The sequence below is a fragment of the Canis lupus genome, chromosome 8 (assembly GCF_003254725.2).
Source record: "Canis lupus dingo isolate Sandy chromosome 8, ASM325472v2, whole genome shotgun sequence".
Lineage (NCBI taxonomy): Eukaryota > Metazoa > Chordata > Mammalia > Carnivora > Canidae > Canis > Canis lupus.
In genome coordinates this window covers 40978103-41000160 of record NC_064250.1, presented here as the reverse complement: position 1 = coordinate 41000160, position 22058 = coordinate 40978103, and the positions used below count along the sequence as shown (strand labels likewise).

The following is a 22058-nucleotide window of genomic DNA, read 5'->3' as shown; positions in this document are numbered from 1 at the left end:
ATTAAAAAAATTCTCAAAAAGAATAGAGTTAGTCCTACTGAGGAATGTGTTGATGTGCACTGAATAAAACTGTACTTTTAGAGAGCCTTTACTGTGCGTATTGGCTGATAGTAGACAAAAATTCTGGCTTCTAAGGAATCTCAGAATAAGGACAGTTGCTGTTTTTCATCTCTACAGATGGTGCTACTCTAGATGCTCTAAGAAAGAGATTAAAATAACAGGTCTGGTTTATCCATCCTTCTATATAAAATGAATCCTCTGCTCTAGCCAGGAAGATTTTCTTATTTTTATGTTTTTCTGTATCTTAATCATATATTTCCCCTTCTTCCTTGCTTCCATTAGTAATGTCCTTCCTCCTCTTGCTACTAATCTGAATCCTCTCTCCTTCAATTTTAGTTTTAATTCTATTTGTACAAAATTTTTGCGGATTAATTTTTAAATTAATGTTTAAATACTGGTTAGTTGTAATTAAAATTCATTTTGGCTTTCTCTCAATCTTTCTCTTTAAAGAAATCTTTTGGCTGAACGTTTCTGATACTAGGTTTATACTGTCTTCATTTGTCAAGTGACTATTTTAGGAGTACATATATTTTAGCACTCATTCAATGAAGCTCAAGGTGTCTGACAAATACTTGTTAAACTGAACAAAAACTATAAATGCTATTTTAGCAATCTGGTAGCCCATAAATATGCCTATGCTCTAAGACATACACTGCTTTTTAATGGATAATGCAAAACAATTAAAAATCCCAGCTATAAAGTGGGCTATAGAAAAGCTACCCTGAATATCATATATCTCAGCTGTTTCACATGTATCCAAAGAACTTTAAACTACAGAGGAATTACAGACTTAAAATAAACAGGTTCAGGTTGGATATCAAAAGATACTTAGTGCACCTGCACTAATAATCCATATTCCTTATATCAAAAACACTACAGAATTTCTTAATCTTGTTCCTTTGCCCCATGCCTGAAAGTAGTAGTGGGGAAATGTTGACTTACATCTTTATTTTTCAGACTATTCACAAGGTATGTTAGTAGCTAACAACAGATACCAGAAGTACAAGGGTTAGTTGCAGAAATATTTGGGGCTGCCACATCTAATTCAAAGTCATAGGTAATATCAGTTAAATGAGGTAGAAAAAGGTAAAGAAAAAAAAAGAACATTTATAAACATCTACAAAGGTGCCAGGCATTATACTAGATCGTTTACATGCATCATTGTTGCTTACTAGTTTGGATAACCTTGGCCAAATCAATTAATTGATCTGTGTCTCAGTTTCTCTATCTTTAAAGTAGATATGAAATAGTACCTGCCTTATATGGTTGTTTTGAAGACTAAATGAATCAACATATGTTTAAAAAAGCTGCCGCCACATAGTAAAGTGCTATATATAAATGTTATTTATTATAACTGGCTACCTTTATATTCTCAATCACTGGCAACCACAACCCTAAATTAGGCATTAGATAATTTAGCAAATGAGAAATATGAAGTTGGAACAGGTTAGTTTGCCTTAATTTCATAGTTAGTGGTAGAGCTGAGATTCAAATTCAGGACTGACTCTATATTGTTCGTGTTTCCACTATGTCATATTGCATCTCAACATGTTTAAACAAAGATATGACATGGAAACATATTTCTTAAGTCCAGGCCTATTTCATAAAAATTAAAGGAAGAGCTTAAAATGGCATAAAATGTAACCTTATCTGACCATAGAAGAGTGATGTGTTTTATTCAATCCAGTTTAAAATTTTCAAGTACAAGGATTTCTAATATCCTGCTATATCAATTTCATTTTGTTGAGTTATCCTATTTATACAGATGATTTTTTAAAAATATTATTTATTTATTTATTTATGATAGTCACACACAGAGAGAGAGAGAGGCAGAGACACAGGCAGAGGGAGAAGCAGGCTCCATGCACCGGGAGCCCGACGTGGGATTCGATCCCGGGTCTCCAGGATCGTGCCCTGGGCCAAAGGCAGGCGCCAAACCGCTGCGCCACCCAGGGATCCCTATACAGATGATTTTAAGATACTCAAAATCCTAGTTCAATATAGGCTTTACCTACGTATTTTGGCTTTACCATGTGTAACAGGTATTAGGAAAAAAAATCCTAATACTATAAAATAAATATTTATAGAATTCTACAATATTAGTATATGAAAATTTTCCAAGGAAATAAACAATGTTTTCTGGAGAATATTCTATATACTTGAAAACAACTACATAATTTAAATGACCTATGCAAGTGATTAAATTTTCTTTCAAAATCAGAAATTGTTACATGTGATGTTTTTTCTATGGTTCTGCTATAATACAGTTTTTCTGATTGTCAAAATGCCCAACGTTAACTTTTAGGTAAAGCTGTTCATTGTCAGTATTTACTGATTTTCATGCATCACGAATTGAGAATCATTATAGTCAGTAACTCAGGTTAAGGAGGCCTCCTATTTCACTTATACAGTATTTTTGTTTTTGAAGCATTATAATTACGAAAGAAAAAGGGTTAATGACTGTATAAAATGACCCCTGGCATATAGTACACTCACACCTAAAATGATGAAATTTATAGATTGTGAGAAATTGATTATAAAACACATTTTACAAAATAATTTTTCTTGATTTGTTATTTCTGTGAAAAAATTTCTAATAACTTAAGTGGAACATATTTATAAAAAGGCTTAAGTAGTAATCTGTTCCTAAGAAATGTAAATATTATAGGATATAAACAGAGTATGTCTTCTAGAATTTGTAATCTTTTCCTAGAAATTCATCCTTTGTAACAAATTTTGAGTATTCTATCCCTTTCAGCAATGATCATTTTGTTAGATGTCTCTTCACTTCCATAATGAACCATAAGAATCCTTTTATTTTTTTTATTTTTTTTTCATAAGAATCCTTTTAAATAAATAATCCTTCTATCAAAATTTATAGTTTCCTAAATTTTTGCTATTCCTCCTTTTGCTTGATTATTTTGTCATGACCAATTATATCAGGATACTTTTGTTAGAAGGTATTGCTAAGAAAAATTGTTTAAAAAATTTTTAAGAGTGACATTTTGATAACAAATCAATTAGTTTGATCAATTTTGAAAGTTCAAAATTTTACACGTTATTTAAAATGAAGGATCTTTTACTTTTTTATGCTATAAGCTTATTGAGATAACATGGCAGTACACTTCATTATGGCAGAAAAATGTTTTCTCTCTGCTCCTTCTAAAATTGAGCTTTTAAGAAATGAAATCCAACGTCATTTCAGATTACTAAAGAAAAAAGGGTAAAAATAAATTTTTAAAAATTCAATAAAAATGTGAGTAACGACATTGTCAGTCAACAAACTTTTTCTGCGAAAGGTCAGATGGTAAACACTTTAGGCTTTGCAGGCTATACAATTTTGGGTTCGTCTATCTAACTGTTCTTGTAGCCACAGGTAATACATAAATGAATGACTGTAGCTGTGTTCCAATAAAACTTCATTTATGGACACTGTAATTTAAACTTCAAATAATTTTATGTGCCGCAAATATTTTTAATTTTTTTCATCCATTAAAAAAATACAAATCCATTCTTAGCTCACAAGACACACCACACCACTACCAAAAAGACAGGGTGGATCTGGCTAATTGGCGTTGTTTGCCGACTCCTATAACAGATAAATAATTTCTTGAGATAGGGACTGTGCCTTATTAATTTTTTAACTCCAGTACCCAGCATGTCATAGAATACATATTAAGGATTAAAGGAGTACATATATTTTAGCACTCATTCAATGAAGCTCAAGGTGTCTGACAAATACCTGACAATGTTGGGCTTCTATTTAATTTATGATAAAAATAAAATATTAGTATATAACCCTTTATTCTGGTATAGTCTAGTAATCTAAAAGTGCTAAAAATTATTTTTACCTTATAAATATCAAAGAGTTTGATGTTTTCAAATTTACCATAATGTATTATAAAACATTTCTTTGTAATTATATATACATTTTTTAATGCTTCTTGATCTTTTAGTTTCTTCTAGAATTTACATCTGAAGAGTTTTTACTTCACGTCACTTATATGTTCCTAATTTACTATTACTTTTTAGGAATAATAAGATTCTTTATGTAACAATACCTATTTTGGATGTATATTATCTTTAACTGATAATAAGACATGAAGAAATAATACTTTGTATAGCAATGAATTCATTCTTATGTTCTATAGAATTTTATAATTACTAGCATTTCATCAATGCCAACAGATTATTTAACCTTTGTCAGATCAGAGAAAATAAAATCTATTCTCTTTTAAAAATTATTTATTTTAAGTAAACTCTATGCCCAACGTGGGGCTTGAACGTGCGACCCCCAGATCAAGAGTCAAAGAAAAGCTCCTCTGAGCCAGCCAGGAACTCTGTAAAAAAATTCTGTTAAAAAAATGAAGCTTTTTACATAAAAATAAAACTCTAAAAAGTTGAAGGAAGTGGATTATTATGCTATTATATGTAAACCTTGATGGTCTTTCATATTTTGAGGCAAGGAACAGGCCAGCAGGCATGCAAATATCAGATGAGCCATATTCTAAGACTCCAAAACAGAAACAATTTCATAATTTAGGAAAATTGATTCTGATTGCCTAATTTCTATTAAAAAGAAAGAAGGAAACAGGATATACTTTACTGAATTTGCTATTCCATTGTTCTTTTTAATGGACCTGGGAAGAAACCTAAGTTTATTAAACTTTTCACTTTCTCTAGGGTTCATACCCACTGACTCTAAGTTTAGACTGCTTTATTCCATTCAATTTATCATTTCCTCCTTTTCTAACAATACACATTCCACAAATAATTATCCTTTCGTGTTTGTAGGTTAGACTAATTATTGTCGATTACTGACTGTAAAATATTAGTACCTTTATGGAGAAGTTTATTATTATTTTACCTTAATAATTAGTATTTGTATTTTCTGTAACTTGACTATTTAAAAATTTTTGCAACTCTAAATTATATGCATAGTTAAATGTAGTCTAGAAATACTTTCTCCTCTTTTTCGGTACAACTATCTAAGACAAACAGTTAAAGACAAATAACTGTATTATAACATAACCTAAATTATATTTCTGGATTCCTAGCAGACATTCAGTGTTGTATTTTGGATATTAGAAGAATGATAAGTATTTAAGTGTGTAGAATATAGGAAATCAGTAGAACTATTTTTGGTTGGCCTTATATTGCTTTTACGTTGTTTATTTTTCAAAGGCTTAACAGTCCTATGGACTTTTGCTGTAGATAATCATACCATATGTATTTATATATAAGATACAAAGTAAAGCAAACCAATTAAAAATCAAGATATTTATAATCGATAAGTCTCCTCATTCTCAAAAAAGGAGAAGATATTTAAAAAGACCTATTTATGTATATTTTTAACTCATTTAAAGAAAATACCCAAGTACAACTCTACCCAGGTAAATGCTATAGGCATATTTAAATGTAAGAATTTAAGAGCACCTCTAAGATTTTAAGGTAACTGAAAGACTTCATTTAAGAATAAAAGGCGTAATTTCTGATATAATGAAACATACAAGGTCAGGGAAAGAGACTCTTATCAACTAATGGTACTAAAAAAAGTAGATGTGATAAATAGATATTAGCATGGTAGAAATTTAAGACCTCTAACTTACATGAAGATGAGAAAGATAAAGTATGAAACTTACTACATCAAAATTTAAAAATAACAAGATTGCAAGGATTTCATGGATATACTTTAAATCTAGTATAAGACTCTTTTTGTCCGTTTGGAAGTTACATACAAAAAAAAATATTACCAAATGTGTTCACTTAGTATTTATGTAGCAACTAATAAAAACAATTTTTAACCCTTTTTAAGTTAACTCTTGCATACAGCACTTACTAAAATGTCAGAAATAGTTCTCATTGAATCCCACAGCTACCATTATCAACAGGTCCTTTTGTTTACCTCATTTCATAGGAAACTGAGGCACAAAGGCGTTCAATCATTAGTCTGTGGTCATCTTGTTAATAAGTAGCAGAGCCAAAATTCAAAGGTTTAAATTTTGATTCTAGCATCTTGGTATTAACTTGACACATTACAGAATGCAAAAATACTTAACTTGGTGTGCTAATTATTCCCCCCAATTAAAAATTATGTTATCTGGCTATAAATGAATTCCATACTAACTTAAATTCTGGTATGAAAATAAATAACATGATAATATTAAACCATCACAGAAAAAATAGGGACATATAAAGCAAGGTCATTTACTTCAAATGCTTAACACAACGACCAAACTCCAAAAATCAATGTCTTCATGTATATAAGCAATTTTCTTACAAACAAAACACAAACACACCTCTACAGGAGATAGTTTCCCTCCAATTGTACTTTTAATAATTAGTCTCACAGTCTAAAAGAATTTAAAAATAAGCCAAAGGACCGTTTCTCCTTAAGATCCAGAAGCTAATTATGTAAGAATGACTTCATTTTTAAGCAGTTGAAGTTAACACTTTCCCAATACAACTCTATTCCGATTCTTTTAAAAGCAAACCACTTTATTTATAAATCTAATTACAAGAACATCCAAAAAAATTCTGTCACAATCTTTACATAGAAGACCAGAAAACATTTTACAATTTATTAAAAAAACTTCCCATTTTCATATACTAGAACTGTGGTGGTTTTCAAAGTTTCAAAGTATGGACTATAGGCCAGCAAGATCTGCATCACCTGGGGCCTTGTTTGACATACAAATTCTTAGGACCCACTGCAGATTTACTTAATCAGAAACTCTGTGGGTGGGGTCCAAAAATCTGTTTTAACAAGTCCTCAGTTTGTGGTGCAGCTAAAGTTTGAAGACTACTATGATAGAGTAAGAAGGACAATAAATATTTAACAAATACAGAGCAGAAATGTTTTATGTTAATTAAACAGTAGATAGAATTATGTACTGGTTTGAAAATAGAAGGGCGTATTTAACATTAAGTTGAAATTTAGCCAGCAAACACTTTTTTTGGGAGGTAAAGGAAACAATATCACAAGTGGTAAATATAAGTTTACATAGGACTCTGAGGTTTATGGCTTTCTTCAAAAAAAAAAAAAAAAAGACTCTTTAACCTGTAGCACTGATCAGTGCCTACTCTTCATTCTCTTCCTAATTTTTCTCCTTATGCAAAGGATTAGGTGATTCTTGGTGGCTTAAGCCCAGATATTGATTCTGATGTTTTGGCTTGTTAAATTCCACATTAAAATTCACATTAGAATTATGGACTATGTAACCCTTTCTCTTCAAAAACACTGAAATCAGAAACATTTTTTTTTTTTCAGAAACATTTTGAATTACATTAACAAAGTACATCAGACCAGATGCCATCTGCTATCACCTCCTTTGGCAATATGCCTGAGTTCAGCATCTATCACAGACCACTGAACAAATGCAAAATTACCTTCTGGATCAGTTCAATCTTCCTCATTTTATATATTTGTGTAAGTCCAAAGAAAAGAAGTCAAGAACATTTTTTATATAACAGCTCTTCCACAGCAAAGTTTTTACATTCTTAGAACCACAAGTCTTTTGTCCTGCCTAGCAAAATTGTAAAAATAATATAAAATACAGTAAAAAATATTAAAAATAATATGAATAGCCTACTTCTTGAATATGAGAAAGGCATATAACTATCTCACCTCTGGAGTGACATCTCGTGGTGCAAACCCTGTTCCTCCAGTTGTTAATATCAAATTAAGTTCCTTCTCATCACACCAATCTATCAGGGTTTCCTGAAAGAAAACAATGATATTGTCACATGCAGAAGAACTTACCTGCCTGTTCAATACATCCAACATACCCAAAAACCTCATATACAGTGAGGAAATGAAGATTCATTTCAGCAATAAAAAAGAAAATTTTGAAGTACAATTTATGGAACAGATTTGTTATTGATCAAAACACACTGCAGTTTGGGTTATTTATTTTATGCAGTATAGAAAATGAGGAAGAGAGCATCAAATTCTGAAAAATAAATGAAATGCAGGAAATATCATAAGTTAAGAGCTTATAAAAGAGTCCAATATTGGATATTTAATAAAAACTCAGAGGGAAAAGCAGAGCATTTCAACAAAGATTATAAATTGTCTCTGGCTTTTTAATTTCTCTATTTTTCTCTGTTTAACTCTGTCCCGATCTGATACAGTCTGAGCTAACTTTTTCTTTCTACATCTCTGTAATGGATATGGTTCAATTAGGGTTTTGTTTTTATAATTACATAATAACCAGACATTTGAAGGTATTAAGAGGATAAGTTACATAGTAGTGCTAATATCCTTATCCTTCAGAGCAGAGGTTTGACCAACTCTAAGATTGAAAAAGATAGTAAAAAATATGACTGTAACTCATTAATAATTTTCCTTATTTTTAAACTTCAGAGAGATCTTTGTTTAGCACATATAACGTGCTGACATTCACTTTCTTTTTTTTCGATTTAAATGAAATAAAATGCTTCTGTATTAGCTTGAGAGTATCACCTTGGTTTTGTATAGCTATTTCTTTCACTCACTTAAGCATCCATCCATTCTTTTATCTATAACATACGCATAGAAGGATGAAATGTTTTATAACTTATAATGGTTATTTTTGGATTATTATGTAGTACACTTTAATTTAATTCCTTTTTGTTTTCTTTCACATTTTTCAAATTCTTTAAAATCTGCATGTATTTAAAAATAAAGGGATTTTACAAGTTGAGTTTTCTGGTATTTGTTCTTTGTTTTGATAATCTTAATGTCTCATTTTCAGCCAGCTCAGAAACAAATTTTATACTGAATAACTATGCATATTCTACTGTAGCAGGTTAAATATAGCCACATATTCTTTATAAATCCTCCTGTCAAAAGGTGGAGTCTATTTTCGCCAACCATGCATCTGGGCCAGACTTGTGACTCTGATGAAGGCAGAAATCATGGTGTATGAGTTCTCAAAAGGCCTCACATCTTCTACCTTCACCCTTTTGGTAAACTTCTATCACTATGAAAAGTAGTCCTGTCTAAATAACAGAATGAAGAGAGAACATGTGGGGAGAAAGCTTAGCAGAACAGAGAACACCAAGGTCCCAGACATCTGAATCCCATTTTAGATTTTCCAGCCTCACTGAGTCGACAAATTATTTCAGCCACAGTAATGACACCATGTAAAACCAAAAGAAAATACACCCAGCTAAGCCCAGCAAACCCACAGATTTGTGAAAAATAATAAATCATTATTTTTTTAAAGATTTTATTTATTCACAAAGAGACACACAGAGTGAGACAGGGACACAGGCAGAGGGAGAAGAAGGCTCCCCACAGGGAACCCCATTTGGGATTTGATACTCAGACCCAGGATTATGACCTGAGCCAAAGGCAGATGTTCAACCACTGAGCCACCCAGGCACCCCAATCATTGTTTTAAGACACTAAGTCTATGGTGGTTTTAATGCAACAATACAGTACAAATACAACTACTTTGCTAGTTAGCATCTTTGCATCCTCCTCTTTTTCAGGCTATTTTCAATTTATATTTTATTGTATTTTATTAGTCATAAGTCTACACATCCTTCACAATAATCTTCAAAATAGCTTCAAAAGTAAACTTGGTGTGAACTGGGTTTAATCAAATTTAAATTTTAGTAATTCAGTTTAAGGAACATATCAATGCCTAAAACAGTGCAGAGCTTCCTCAAAAAGTTGAAAAAAAAAAGCTATCCTATGACCCAGAAATTGCACGACTAGATATTTACCCCAAAGATACAACTGTAGTGATCTGAAGGGGCACCAGCATCCCAGTGTTTATAGCAGCAATGTCCACTGCAACAACATCCATATGCAACTGCTGATATATGAAAAAAGCCCAGATGGAATAAAAATGGAGTATTACTCAGTCATCAAAAGGAATGAAATCTTGCCATTTGCAACAACTTAGATGGAACTAGAGGGTACCATGCTAAGTGAAATAAGTCAGAAAAAGACAATGATTCCATTCATGTGTGAAATTTAAGAAACAAAACATAGGGGAAGGAAGGAAAGATAAAACAAGATGAAATCAAAGAAGGAGACAAACCATAGGAGACTCTTAATTATAGGAAACAAGCTGAGTGTTGCTGGAGGGGAGTTGGGGGGATAGGTAACTGGATGGACATTAAGAAGGTCACATGATGTAATGAGCACTGAGTAATATATAAGAATGATGGATCCATGAACTCTACCTCTGAAACTAATATACCATAATTATACACAATATATAATATACAATAATGTTAATTATTGTGTAATATATAATACACAATGTTAATTAATTGAATTTAGATTAAAAAAAATAAAAAGAAACATACCAATCAATGCCTAGTGTGTGCCAGGAAAATGCAGGTATGAAAAAAAAATGTATGACAAATGCCCTTAATGTCAATGAGCTCAGAAGTATGAACAAATTAATATGGTACCTTAATATATCATTAATGTTATTTAAGAGGCATGACCTCCTTCAGAAAACTGTTTTACATATATATTATTTATGAATATATGACATTTTTCACACTGACCAGAATGAAAACTATCACTAAAGAGATTTTTAGCAATATTTTTCTCTGGCCCAAGACTAAAGATCCAAATAAAGAGAAAAATGGGACAGTAATAGAACTAAAAGGAAATAAGTTTAGATAAGCCATCATTCTATACATCTATTTAGTTTCATACTCATCTATTACAATAGATTTTTTCTTTTTTCTACATTTATTGATGTAAATATGAATCACTGAATTAAGCAGACTTCACCAATATATAATCATTGAGAAATATCACATTTTTCTTTGGTTTATTAAATAGTCTGATATAATAACCTAACAAATTCCTATATCTACTTAATGAGACACAGCATTAGGATAGCTTGGTAAAGTATTCTCTGACTCTTCCAGGCAATTTGTTTGTTCCCTGTGTGTATTACTCATCATTCCTGAAAAGACAGCATTTTTCATATTTTACTGAAATTTACTTGTTTATATGTCTCTTTATCTATAAGAGTGATCTCCATATTTCTGATTACACATCTGTATCAGTAAAACAATTTCTGAATGTTATCAGACATTTCTATCAGTAAAGCAGATTCTGAATGTTATGCTAAAAAACATACAGCATGTTACACAAAAAGAAATTTTAAAAGATGAGATAAAGACAATATAATACTTAAAATAGCTTTTATTTTGTTTTAGTAATTGGGAAAAGTATTTTTCTCCTTAATATTTTATATACACAATATGACTGAGTATGCATCTTAGAAAACCTTAGTTTGATATTTTGTGATACAATAATTACAAAGTAAAAGATAGTTTAAAAAAACACACTGAAATGAAAGAAGTACTTAGGCACACTTACAAAATCACATAACATTCATTTTTCAATCTCATCCATGAAATATGCAAATGACTTTTTGAAATGAGGTTAGTAAACTTCCATCTTTCATGATACTAATTAGTTGTTCTTATAAAATAATCAGTGGTGGGGTAGGAAGATGGACAAAATGGGTAAAGGGGAGTGGGGGAATATAGGTTTTTAGTTATGAAATGAATAAGTCATGGGGATAAAAGGTACAGCATAGGGAATATGGTCAACAGTATTATAAAGGCATTGTATGCTGACAGATGATGGCTACACTTGTGAGCATAGCAGAAGGTAAAGAGTTGTTGAATCACTATGTTGTACACCTGAAACTAATGTAACATTGTGTCAATTACACTTTAATGAAAAATATAAAAATAATTGGAAGATGCTATTTCAAAAATATTTTTAACAAATGAGTTCAAAATCCAGTAACACTCTTCAAAGGGAACATTTTTAAATGGATAAGTATCTTGTTTCCTAGGTTTGGGTTTTTTTTAAAAGCTTTTATCATTTCTTCATGAGAGACACAGAGAGAGAGGCAAAGGCATAGGCAGAGGGAGAAGCATGGGGAGCCCCATGTGGGACTCAATCCTAGGACCCTAGGATCATGCCCCAAGCAGAAGGCAGACACTCAACCACTGAGCCACCCAGGCGCTCCTCGTTTCCTAGTTTTTTAAGTGTGTGGTTATTAGTTTTTATAAATGACACAAATAATTTCCACTAACAAAATACCATAATGCAAGCAATTTTAAATATCTAAGTATCTTAACTTAAGCATGTTTTGATAGTTTACAAAAGTTTTCCCAGATCTTCTTCCATGTCTTTCCCCCCAAAGTTGTCTACTGAATTAACTTCTCATTTATTTTTCTAGGCAGATTCTCCCATTCCTTATTCATTACCTCATCTTTATTCGTGCTATCTGAACTAGAAATCTCCCTCTCTGGTCCTTTTTGGCTTTGACAATGTACTCCAAATCACTTTAAAATTAGCATTCTAAAAATACTTTTCTTTAAAGCCTTCCCAAAAAACCTAGTTTTCTTCACTGGAGAAAGTATCAATACATTTCCTAAATATTTGTTAATGTAGCTGAAGCTTTCACCAAGTCCTTCAAAAAACAAATACAAACAACAGTTATCCTCTGCTAAAGCATACAGCAAGTGATTACTTAAATGAGAAGTACAGGGTTCCTAGGATATTTGGGGGTTGTAGAGACACAAGGTAAGTAGGTGTCTTTATCCAAGGAGTATCCATGCATTGTTTTCATACATTCATATTTCCATTTGCATGTATATAAACATCATATGTATTTATAATATATATTCTTAAAATATATGTGTTTATACAATTTTTAGGATACTTCCTGCCCAGGGAGGATCCCCAAACAGATTTAGTTGCATTTCAAGTTATCATTTGTTATTCTCACACTCCCACCATAAATGTCAACCCAGAGTTCCATTTCAGTCTAATTGTACCTTTTGTCTTCTGAGGGAGGAAGTGAGGGCTCTTCTTTTACTCAAGTGGTCTGATGATTAATCTTTAGATCAATTTCAATTTAATTCTATTCATTTAAATATCAGGTACTATAATATTCAAATAGTGTATGGATTGCTTATAAAGATATTTTAAAGAATGTGAATGATTAATTCTATTTATTGTTTACCTTAATCAATGCAGAGATACTCAAATGATTGTGTCAAATGGTTCTGAATAGATTACTATTATTTATGATAGTAGTACTTTATAAATTCTTTTTGGGAATAACAATTTTCTCAGTTTCTCTAAATAATAATATATATAACAATATACAACAATATTGTTATAACAATAACAATATATATTTCTCACAGCTGAAATAAACAGAAATAAGTAGATGCAACTACATCATATGCCTACTTACCCGCCCCCCCCAAATTAATTTGTGCTTGGGTATCTCTAGTGTATTGTTCTGAATGAAGGTGACCTGGGTCCACATTCTGCACTCATCACAATAATATGGGGACACCAGATTGTGAGGAGTCAGTAAACCCCATTCCTTCACAGAATACCAAGGATTTGCTCCTATTGATGTAATCTCACTGATGCAAGTTAAGTACTTGGAAGAGTACTCAGCACATAGTAAGTGCTAAATAAATGGTTTTTGTTATTATTATTATTATTTTTTTACCTTTATTTATGTCAGGGTTACATTGTCTAAGTGTGAAGCTTCTCCATAAACTTAATCACCTTAGAAGATCTAAGTAGAGTCAGGATTCATGGTAATCTTTTTATCACTAACTCTGAAAGGCCAAAAATTGAAATGTCATTTTTAAAGGGAAGATAAACAGCAAAACAGAATAATCATGTGATTTATAGAGCTACATGGGTCTAAGAGATATTCCTTTGACCTTTTAATTCTATCTTCCGTAAGGCCTTCTTTGAACTTAAGAGCCAAATTTAATGCATATTGGTGTTCTTCAGTGATCTTAATGTAATAGATGATCTGAATAGATGGTGATGATTCTACTGACATAAAGCTTGTTCTAAGATTTACTGGACCTCTGAAGAGGACTTTAGAATAAGTAATTAAAACCATATAATAGTAAATCAAGCACATTTTCCAAAATGACTCTAACAGGAATCCTCGAGAATCTACCCAATGTAAGACATGCAGTATTAGGCTTTTTTCCAATCAGGCAAGTATTTGCTACCTAGGAGAAGAGAATGGGTAAAATATGGAAAACAAAGAGCCCTCTCAACAAAATTCCTCTTAGAATTTTAGGGTTAGTTTACTCTGTATCAAAACACAAGAAAAGAGAGATTTAACACCAACAGTTTGAGAGTAGGGCAGTATCGAGTATTTGATGTATTTGAATCAAAACTCAAGAGAATTTTTAACACAGGAAGAGAGGGAATCATTTACCTCTTTAGTATACTAAATTTAGAATTCAAAGTTGTTAAATGCAACTGAGAAATAACATTCTTATGTAGAATACGCTGCTATGGTCTTCAGGTTTTGCTCAACTATGTGTGTGTGTGTGTGTGTGTGTGTGTGTGTGTGTGTGTTACCTGCAACATCATTCCTTTTCTACTATAGATAAAATGTGGATTCCTTGTGTTTCAAAATGTAGGTTTGTTATATTGTGGCTCACTACTAAAAAAGCCAGTAGGGTAAGGACAAATTTGTTTATCCCATGAGATAACCGTAAGAATATTAATTTTAATTTACAGAGATATTGCACTAAATAGAAACATATGTGACCAGCCTGATAATGACCAACTTATGATCAAGAAGTTTGGTACGCATTTTCTGATTTCCATGATCAATTTAGCCAATAGGAAAATTATTAAAATACATTGCTTCCAAGCATGTATTAAAATAACTCCTAATACACTATGTGTTGATTTGTTGAGATATTAAAGATATTACAAGATCTAAGAGAAGAGATGCCTGGGGGGCTCTGTGAGTTAAGTGTCTGCTTTTAGCTCAGGTACTGATCCTAGGGTTCTGGGCTCCCTGCCCAGCAGGGAGTCTACTTCTCTCTTCCTTTCCTCCAGCCCCTCTCTCTCCCTGCTTATAGTCTCTCTCTCACTCAACTAAACAAATAAAATCTTAAAAAAAAAAAAAAAAAGATCAAAGAGAAAAAATGATGGTGAAGTCTTCTTTGAACTTTTGCCTTAAGATTCTCAAATCTCAATGGAAAACAATATGAACTCTTGCTTTAAGGAATCATAACTTTGGAAGTTAATCTTTTTCATGATTAATTAAAATGATTACAGGGTTTTAAAATTATATTTGTTCTATGCTTCCCAACACCCCTGGCTGCCCCAAGAGTATACTTCTCATGCCTCTCTATAAGATAATGGAAAATATATTAGAATGAACAGTTGGGATACTAAGAAGGTTGACACAGATGTTTATCACAATATGATTACATTTTTACTATCACTATCGGTACTCTAACCACTCATTATCCTCTATTCATCTGCTTTACCAACAAATTTTGTTCTATAGATAGAGATTTGTTCAATCAGTAGTGGCAGATAGCATTAATAAAACGCTGGTCTCTGGATTCTCAGCTGTTTACCCATTTTTAACCATAGTTCCAGAGTGCTATTTTCTTGTTTCTCTTGCGGTGCCTATTTTATATTAATGTCCTCACTCAAAAACTCATTCTTTTATCCAATTCAGGCTACTTCCTTAGACCAAGGGTCTATGTTCTTATCATGGTCCATGGCTTGTGTTTTTTATAAAATCATATCTAAAAGTAAATATGTATGATGATTTGCCTGAGGGACAGGAATAAAAATATCTATAACCTCCAAAAAATTAGGTATAACTGCTCTAGCAGGCCATATGATATAAGCATACACATTCAGGCAGTATTGACGTATCTCCTAATAAACAGTGTAAAGGTAAATATGTACTAGTATTTCTTGGCTATCTTCTTGTTTTCTGACACCAGTATATCCTGATCTGCCCCAAATATATTAAGACCATAAATTATAGAACTAATTATACACATTTAAGACCTGTATTAAATTATTGCTTAACAATTCTTCAGCCTTTTCCATTTTCTCATATTTAGCTCATCCCATGAATTAGGCTTACTTAAAACAAAAAAATACAACTTTGCATATTTGTATGAGACCATAATTTTTTTAAAATAAGTATTTTGGGATATATTCCATATATCATAAAGGCATCCATTAACAGTATACAGTTCAATGGTCTTTAGTACATTCATAGGGTTGTGTAACCATCACTACAATCCAATTTTGGAACATTTCAACACTCCAAAAAGAAACATGGTAAATATTAGCAGTCATTCCTTCTCTGACTGAGAAGGTTCAGGTAACCACAAATTTACTTTCTGCTCTATGGATTTGCCTATTCTACACATATTCAAAACTGAATTCCCACAATATGTGGTTTTTGTGGCTGGTTTCTTTTACTTAGCATAATGTTTTCATTTCACACGTTTCAATTCACACATGTTGCAGCATTTATTAGTATGTTATTCTTTTTTAAAAATTTTTTTTTATTTTTTTATTTTTTTATTTATTTTTTTTTTACTTATGATAGTCACACAGAGAGAGAGAGAGAGAGGCAGAGACACAGGCAGAGGGAGAAGCAGGCTCCATGCACCGGGAGCCCGATGTGGGATTCAATCCCGGGTCTCCAGGATCGCGCCCTGGGCCAAAGGCAGGCGCTAAACCAGTGCGCCACCCAGGGATCCTGTATATTATTCTTTTTATTTTAAAAACTTTTTGTGGTAAAAAAATTTATATGACAAAACTTACCACCTTAACTGTTTTTAAGTGACATTACATTCACAATATAGTACATCCATCACCACTATTTTCAAAACCTTTTTATCACCCCAACCAGCTAAATGTTCTTAATTCAGTGTTTACTTGGTTCTTATAAAATTTTGTTTTCTGAAATAAAGTGCTGAAAAAATTGATTTTAACAATTTCTGCTTGTTTTATAGTGTTTAGGTAGAGGGATGGCAGCTTTGAGTTCCAAAACTAGCTATTCTGCTGCCCATTATTAATTCTACATCAAAAGATAATCTTTCATAAAAAAATCTGCCAAGGTAAAACAATACATTATTGTTAGTGTGGATGCTATCTTACACTTGAAGATTATCTTTTTAAATAAGAATTGTAAATATTTTCCAATTTTCCCCTTATTCTACTTATAATTCCTACAGCACAGTTCCATTAAAAAATACCAAAACCTTTAAACAGAAATAACTAGCCACAAATCTTACTGGTCTGAAAGCTAATCCAACATGCTTTAAAGTTTTATTTAATAACTATATACTTATTACAGGGTAGCATTACCATTAATCTTAAACTGGCCCATGTGGAACCCTGAGATAAAGATAAAAAGATACTTTCAAAACACTTTTCAGCAATTTATTTTTCAGTTCCACAATTTTCTTTGGCTTTTTAATATTTTCTATTATTTTCTGCTGAGATTTCATATCTCTTCATTCATTACAAGCATATTTTCCTTTACTCCTTGAGCTTGGTTATAGAATTGCTTTAAAAGTCTTTGTTAGGGAACCCTGGGTAGCTCAGCGGTTGAGCGTCAGCCTTTGGCTCAGGGCGTGATCCCGGAGTCCTAGGATGGAGTCCCACATTGGGCTCTTTGCGTGGAGCCTGTTTCTCCCTCTGCCTCTCTCTCTGTCTGTCATGAATAAATAAATAAGATCTTTTAAAAAAAAGTCTTTGTTAATTAAAAAAAATCTTTGTTAATTCAAATGGGTCATCTTTGGGTTAGTGACAACTGATTTTCTTTTTCCTTGAGAACGGGTCATATTTTCTTGTTTCTTAATATGTTAAATAATTCTAGATTGTATTCTAGGCATGGTGAATGATATGCTGAAGAGATACTAAGTTTTGTTACATTGCTTTGAAGAATGTTGCTTTGTTTCTATTTTAGTAATTAGATGACTTGGGTAGACCAATTGTAAACTGTCTGTTCTGCAGTGGATGGCAATTCAAAATTCAATTAAATTCCTTTAGTCCTAATTGTGGTGCTTCTAGTTTACCCAGCACATCCTTGCTTTAGAGGTCAGCCAGACACAGGCTTATTTATGGAATTTGAGGCTTCTCTCTTTGGTCCTCTCCTTTTCAAGATTTCTGTCCCCTCACTTTTTAGCAACTGTGGTTGCCCCAAACTCTGTTCTAGCCAGTAAGCTTTTAAGGTTTTAGCTGCCAGGTAGGCCAGACTGGGATCTACTCTCAGGTTAAAAGTTATAAAAATGGGATATTCAACGAGGGTCATCTTCTAAATGATAGACTCTTCTTGCTTTTGATTACTATCCAGTGCTTTCAGATGGTTGTTTTTGTTTAATCTAGAGTTTATAATTGCTATTATGATAACAGATAGGAGCTTCTGATAGGAGCTATTTGAGCTATATTAACACTTATTATTTATCAATAAAATTTAATACCACTTCTATGAGTTTGGCATTTCAAGCCATTCTACGCACTTTTGTAGGATATGCAATATGAAAACAAAATGAGTGGTTATGTGAAAGAAATCTGGTTAAGTGTATCATCTCTTTTATAATTGTATGGTTCAGCAGTTTAGTGCCTGCCTTTGGTCCCAAGGCGTGATCTTGGGGTCCCGGGATCGAGTCCCACGTCGGGCTGCCTGCATGTAGCCTGCTTCTCCTTCTGCCTGTGTCTCTGCCTCTCTCTCTCCTTCTCTTTCTCTCTGTCTCTCATGAATGAATAAATTAAAAAAAAATCTTTAATTGTAAAGTAGGTTCTAGAAAGGATAGTTGGTGAAAGAAATAAATTATTTGGTTAGGAGAATGAATAAATTTTCAGATGCTTTAAAGATCACATTCCCCACAAATAGGATTCTTCTTTTGAATTTCTTAGCTCAGAGATTGGCATTATCTTCCATGAGGTTGTCTAAGCTAAAAACCTGAATTAATCTCCATTACTATTCCTCATTACTCAAGTCTACTTGGATTATACCACATAGCTGTCACTGTGTGTTTACTATGTACTAGGTACTGTGCATATTATTATTTTATATTTACTTCTCACAACAACAGTAGGTAGATCTTGTAATTCAACAAATGTAAGCTTTTGTTATCTGTATTTTTAACAAAAGAGAATTGTTAAAATACATACAAGGTCACATTCCAATTAAGATGCAGGGCCTGTTTTATTAATCATTGTGATATATCTTCCATACTTTCCATTACTGTTGCCACTGACATGAACCTTGTCTTTATCATTGTTCATCCAGATTAGTATACGTTATCCTAAGTGTACTACCTCTGCCTCTATACCTCCTTCAAACTCATTTTGACAAGGACAATAAATAAATCCTCTGAAATAAATCTGGAAATGTCTTTGCTTCAAAATTTTTACAAGCTTCCTTCCCTAAGATATTCAAATCATTTACAATGTGACTCCAACCTAAATTTCCAGCCTCATCCCCTAAAATTATTAATAATCCTTCGACTTAAGCCAACTTCCACTTTCCAAAAACATTGTTTTTTAATCTTCAGTGTCATTTTTCACTTTTTTTTTTTCTTTAACAGTCCTTTCCATCACATTCTCCATGAAGAATTCCTTGACCCTCTAGCTAGATTTAGTCACGGTCTTCTCTGTACTCTTAAAAAGCTGTACATATATTTAATATAGAAATTACACTTTATAACAAAATTGTCTCCTTTACTAGACAATTAACATTTTTTTAATTGGGGGTCATTCATTTAATTAACAAATACTTATTCACTAACTATACTTAAAGATTGACAAGCTGACCTACATTAAAATTAAGTTATTTCTATTCATCAAAAACACTTTTAAGAAAGGAAACAGGGAAGCAACAGAATGGGAGAATAAATGATGATACATATATTAAACAAAGGATGCATATCCATAATATTTAAAGAATATCTATTAATAGATAAGAAAAATATAGATAACCTCATCTTTTAAAAGTAAGAAACAGGTACAGTCACTTCACAAAGAGGATATTCAAATGACCAATACATCTGTAAAAAGATGCTCAATATTATTAGTCATTGGGAAAACAGAGATTAAAAACAAACTTGAATATCACTAATTTGAAATGATTAAAATGAAAAAAGACTGAGAGTACTAATGTTAGTGAGAATATGAAGCAAACTGGAGTTCTTATAAAATGATGATGAGACTATAAATATATATATCTACCTGGGAAAACTGCAGAATCTAATAAAATTATTCATCTCCATACTCTATAAATGAATATTTCTAGGTCATATCTAGCCTGTTAGGCAAATATCTTTTTTTTTTTAAGATTTTATTTATTTATTCATGAGAGACGAGAGAGAGAGAGAGAGAGAGAGAGAGGCAGAGACACAGGCGGAGGGAGAAGCAGTCTCCATACAGGGAGCCCGATGTGGGACTCGATCCCAGGACTCCAGGACCACATCCTGGGCCAAAGGCAGGCACCAAACCGCTGAGCCACCCAGGGATCCCCTGTTAGGCAAATATCTAATGTCTATGTATACATATATGCACCAAAAGACATGCTCAAGATCATATATTGCAGCATTATTCATAATAGCCCCAAACGTATTTTAACAAAATAACTATACTCTATGATAATTTATCAAGTTTATATCTATAATTTGTATACCTTTCTTAATTTGTAGCTCATATAGAATATATACTTCAACATAAAGTTTAATTTATGAAAAAGAACACAAATGAAAGCTATGAAACTGGATGACATTACCAAGAGAGTTTAAATATACAGAGAGAACAAATATTAAATACATTATTATTATTATTATTATTATTACTGAATAAATAAATGAGTGAATGAGAGATTTAAGGAAATTTAGGAACAGGATTCCAATTAAGAGAGAGAGTATCACAGATGGCCAACAGACACATGAAAAGATGCTCGACATCACTCATCATCAGAGAAATACAAATCAAAACTACACTGAGGTATCAGTTCACATCTGTCAGAATGGCTAAATTAACACAGGAAATAATAGGTGTTAGCGAGGATGTGGAGAGAGGGAAACCCTCTTAATCTGCTGGTGGGAATGTACACTGGTGTAGTCACTCTGGAAAACAGTATGGATGTTCCTCAAAAAATTAAAAATAGAACTACCCTATGATCCAGCAATTGCGCTATTAGGTATTTACCCAAAGGATACAAAAATACGAATATGAAGGAATACACGCACCCTGATGTTTATAGCAGCATCATTAACAATAGCCACATTATGGAAATACCTCAAATGTCCACTTACTGATAAATGGATAAAGAACATGTGGAGTGTATGTGTGTGTGTGTATCTCTCTCTATATATAGATATATATATGTATGTGCATATATACACATATATGTGTATATAGATATATATATACATGATAGAATATTACCCAGCCATTTGACACAACATGGTTTGAGCTAGAGATTATTGTGCTAAGTGAAATAAGTCAGTTGGAGACAAATACCATATGATTTCACTCATATGTAGAATTTAAGAAACAAAACAGATGAATATAGTGGGGAGGAAAAGAGAGGAAAACTAAGAAAAAGACTCTTAACCACAGAGAACAAACTGATGGTTATCAGAAGGGAGGATGGTGGGGGGAGGAGTTAAATAGGTGATTAGGATTGAGAAGGGAAATTGTGATGAGCACCAGATGCTGTATTTAAGTGTTGAATCACTAAATTCCACCCTTAAAATGAATACTACACTGTATGTTAACAAACTGGAATTTAAATAAAAACTTGGAGAGAAAAAGAGAGATGGGGTACCAGAAAGTAATATATTGAAGTAAACTGTTCTTAAGTGGGTTTTCAGTATTCATGTAGAAAGACTAGTGAATAAAGCTTTTTATGTGTTCTACTACAACTCATGAACACAAAAGAATCCAGATTCTGAGTATGAATATGGTTCCACCACTAGCTGTGTGATTTGGGCAATTCACTTAAACTCTGTCTGCCCCATTTTTCTCACTTATGAACAGGGACAATAATAATATCTACACCTCATTATTTTTTTGAAAATTAAAACAAGTTAGCCTTTTTAAAGCACTTACAACAGTGTCTGATAGATAAATATTAAACAAACAAACCAGAATTCTGGCAAAAGGATTTTACTTTATAATTTCACTTTACTAA

At 32.2% G+C, this 22058-nt stretch overlaps 1 protein-coding gene across 14 annotated transcripts in view; it reads right to left on the bottom strand.

Annotated features, from left to right (window-relative positions):
- GPHN (gephyrin) overlaps positions 1-22058 on the bottom strand; it is a 634768-nt gene that overhangs the window by 309475 nt on the left and 303235 nt on the right. For all 14 annotated transcript variants that reach the window (XM_025444205.3, XM_025444210.3, XM_025444207.3 and 11 more), the window contains exon 4: positions 7688-7780. In XM_025444205.3, coding sequence (XP_025299990.1) covers positions 7688-7780 — 93 coding nt within the window. The remainder of the gene's footprint in view (positions 1-7687; positions 7781-22058) is intronic.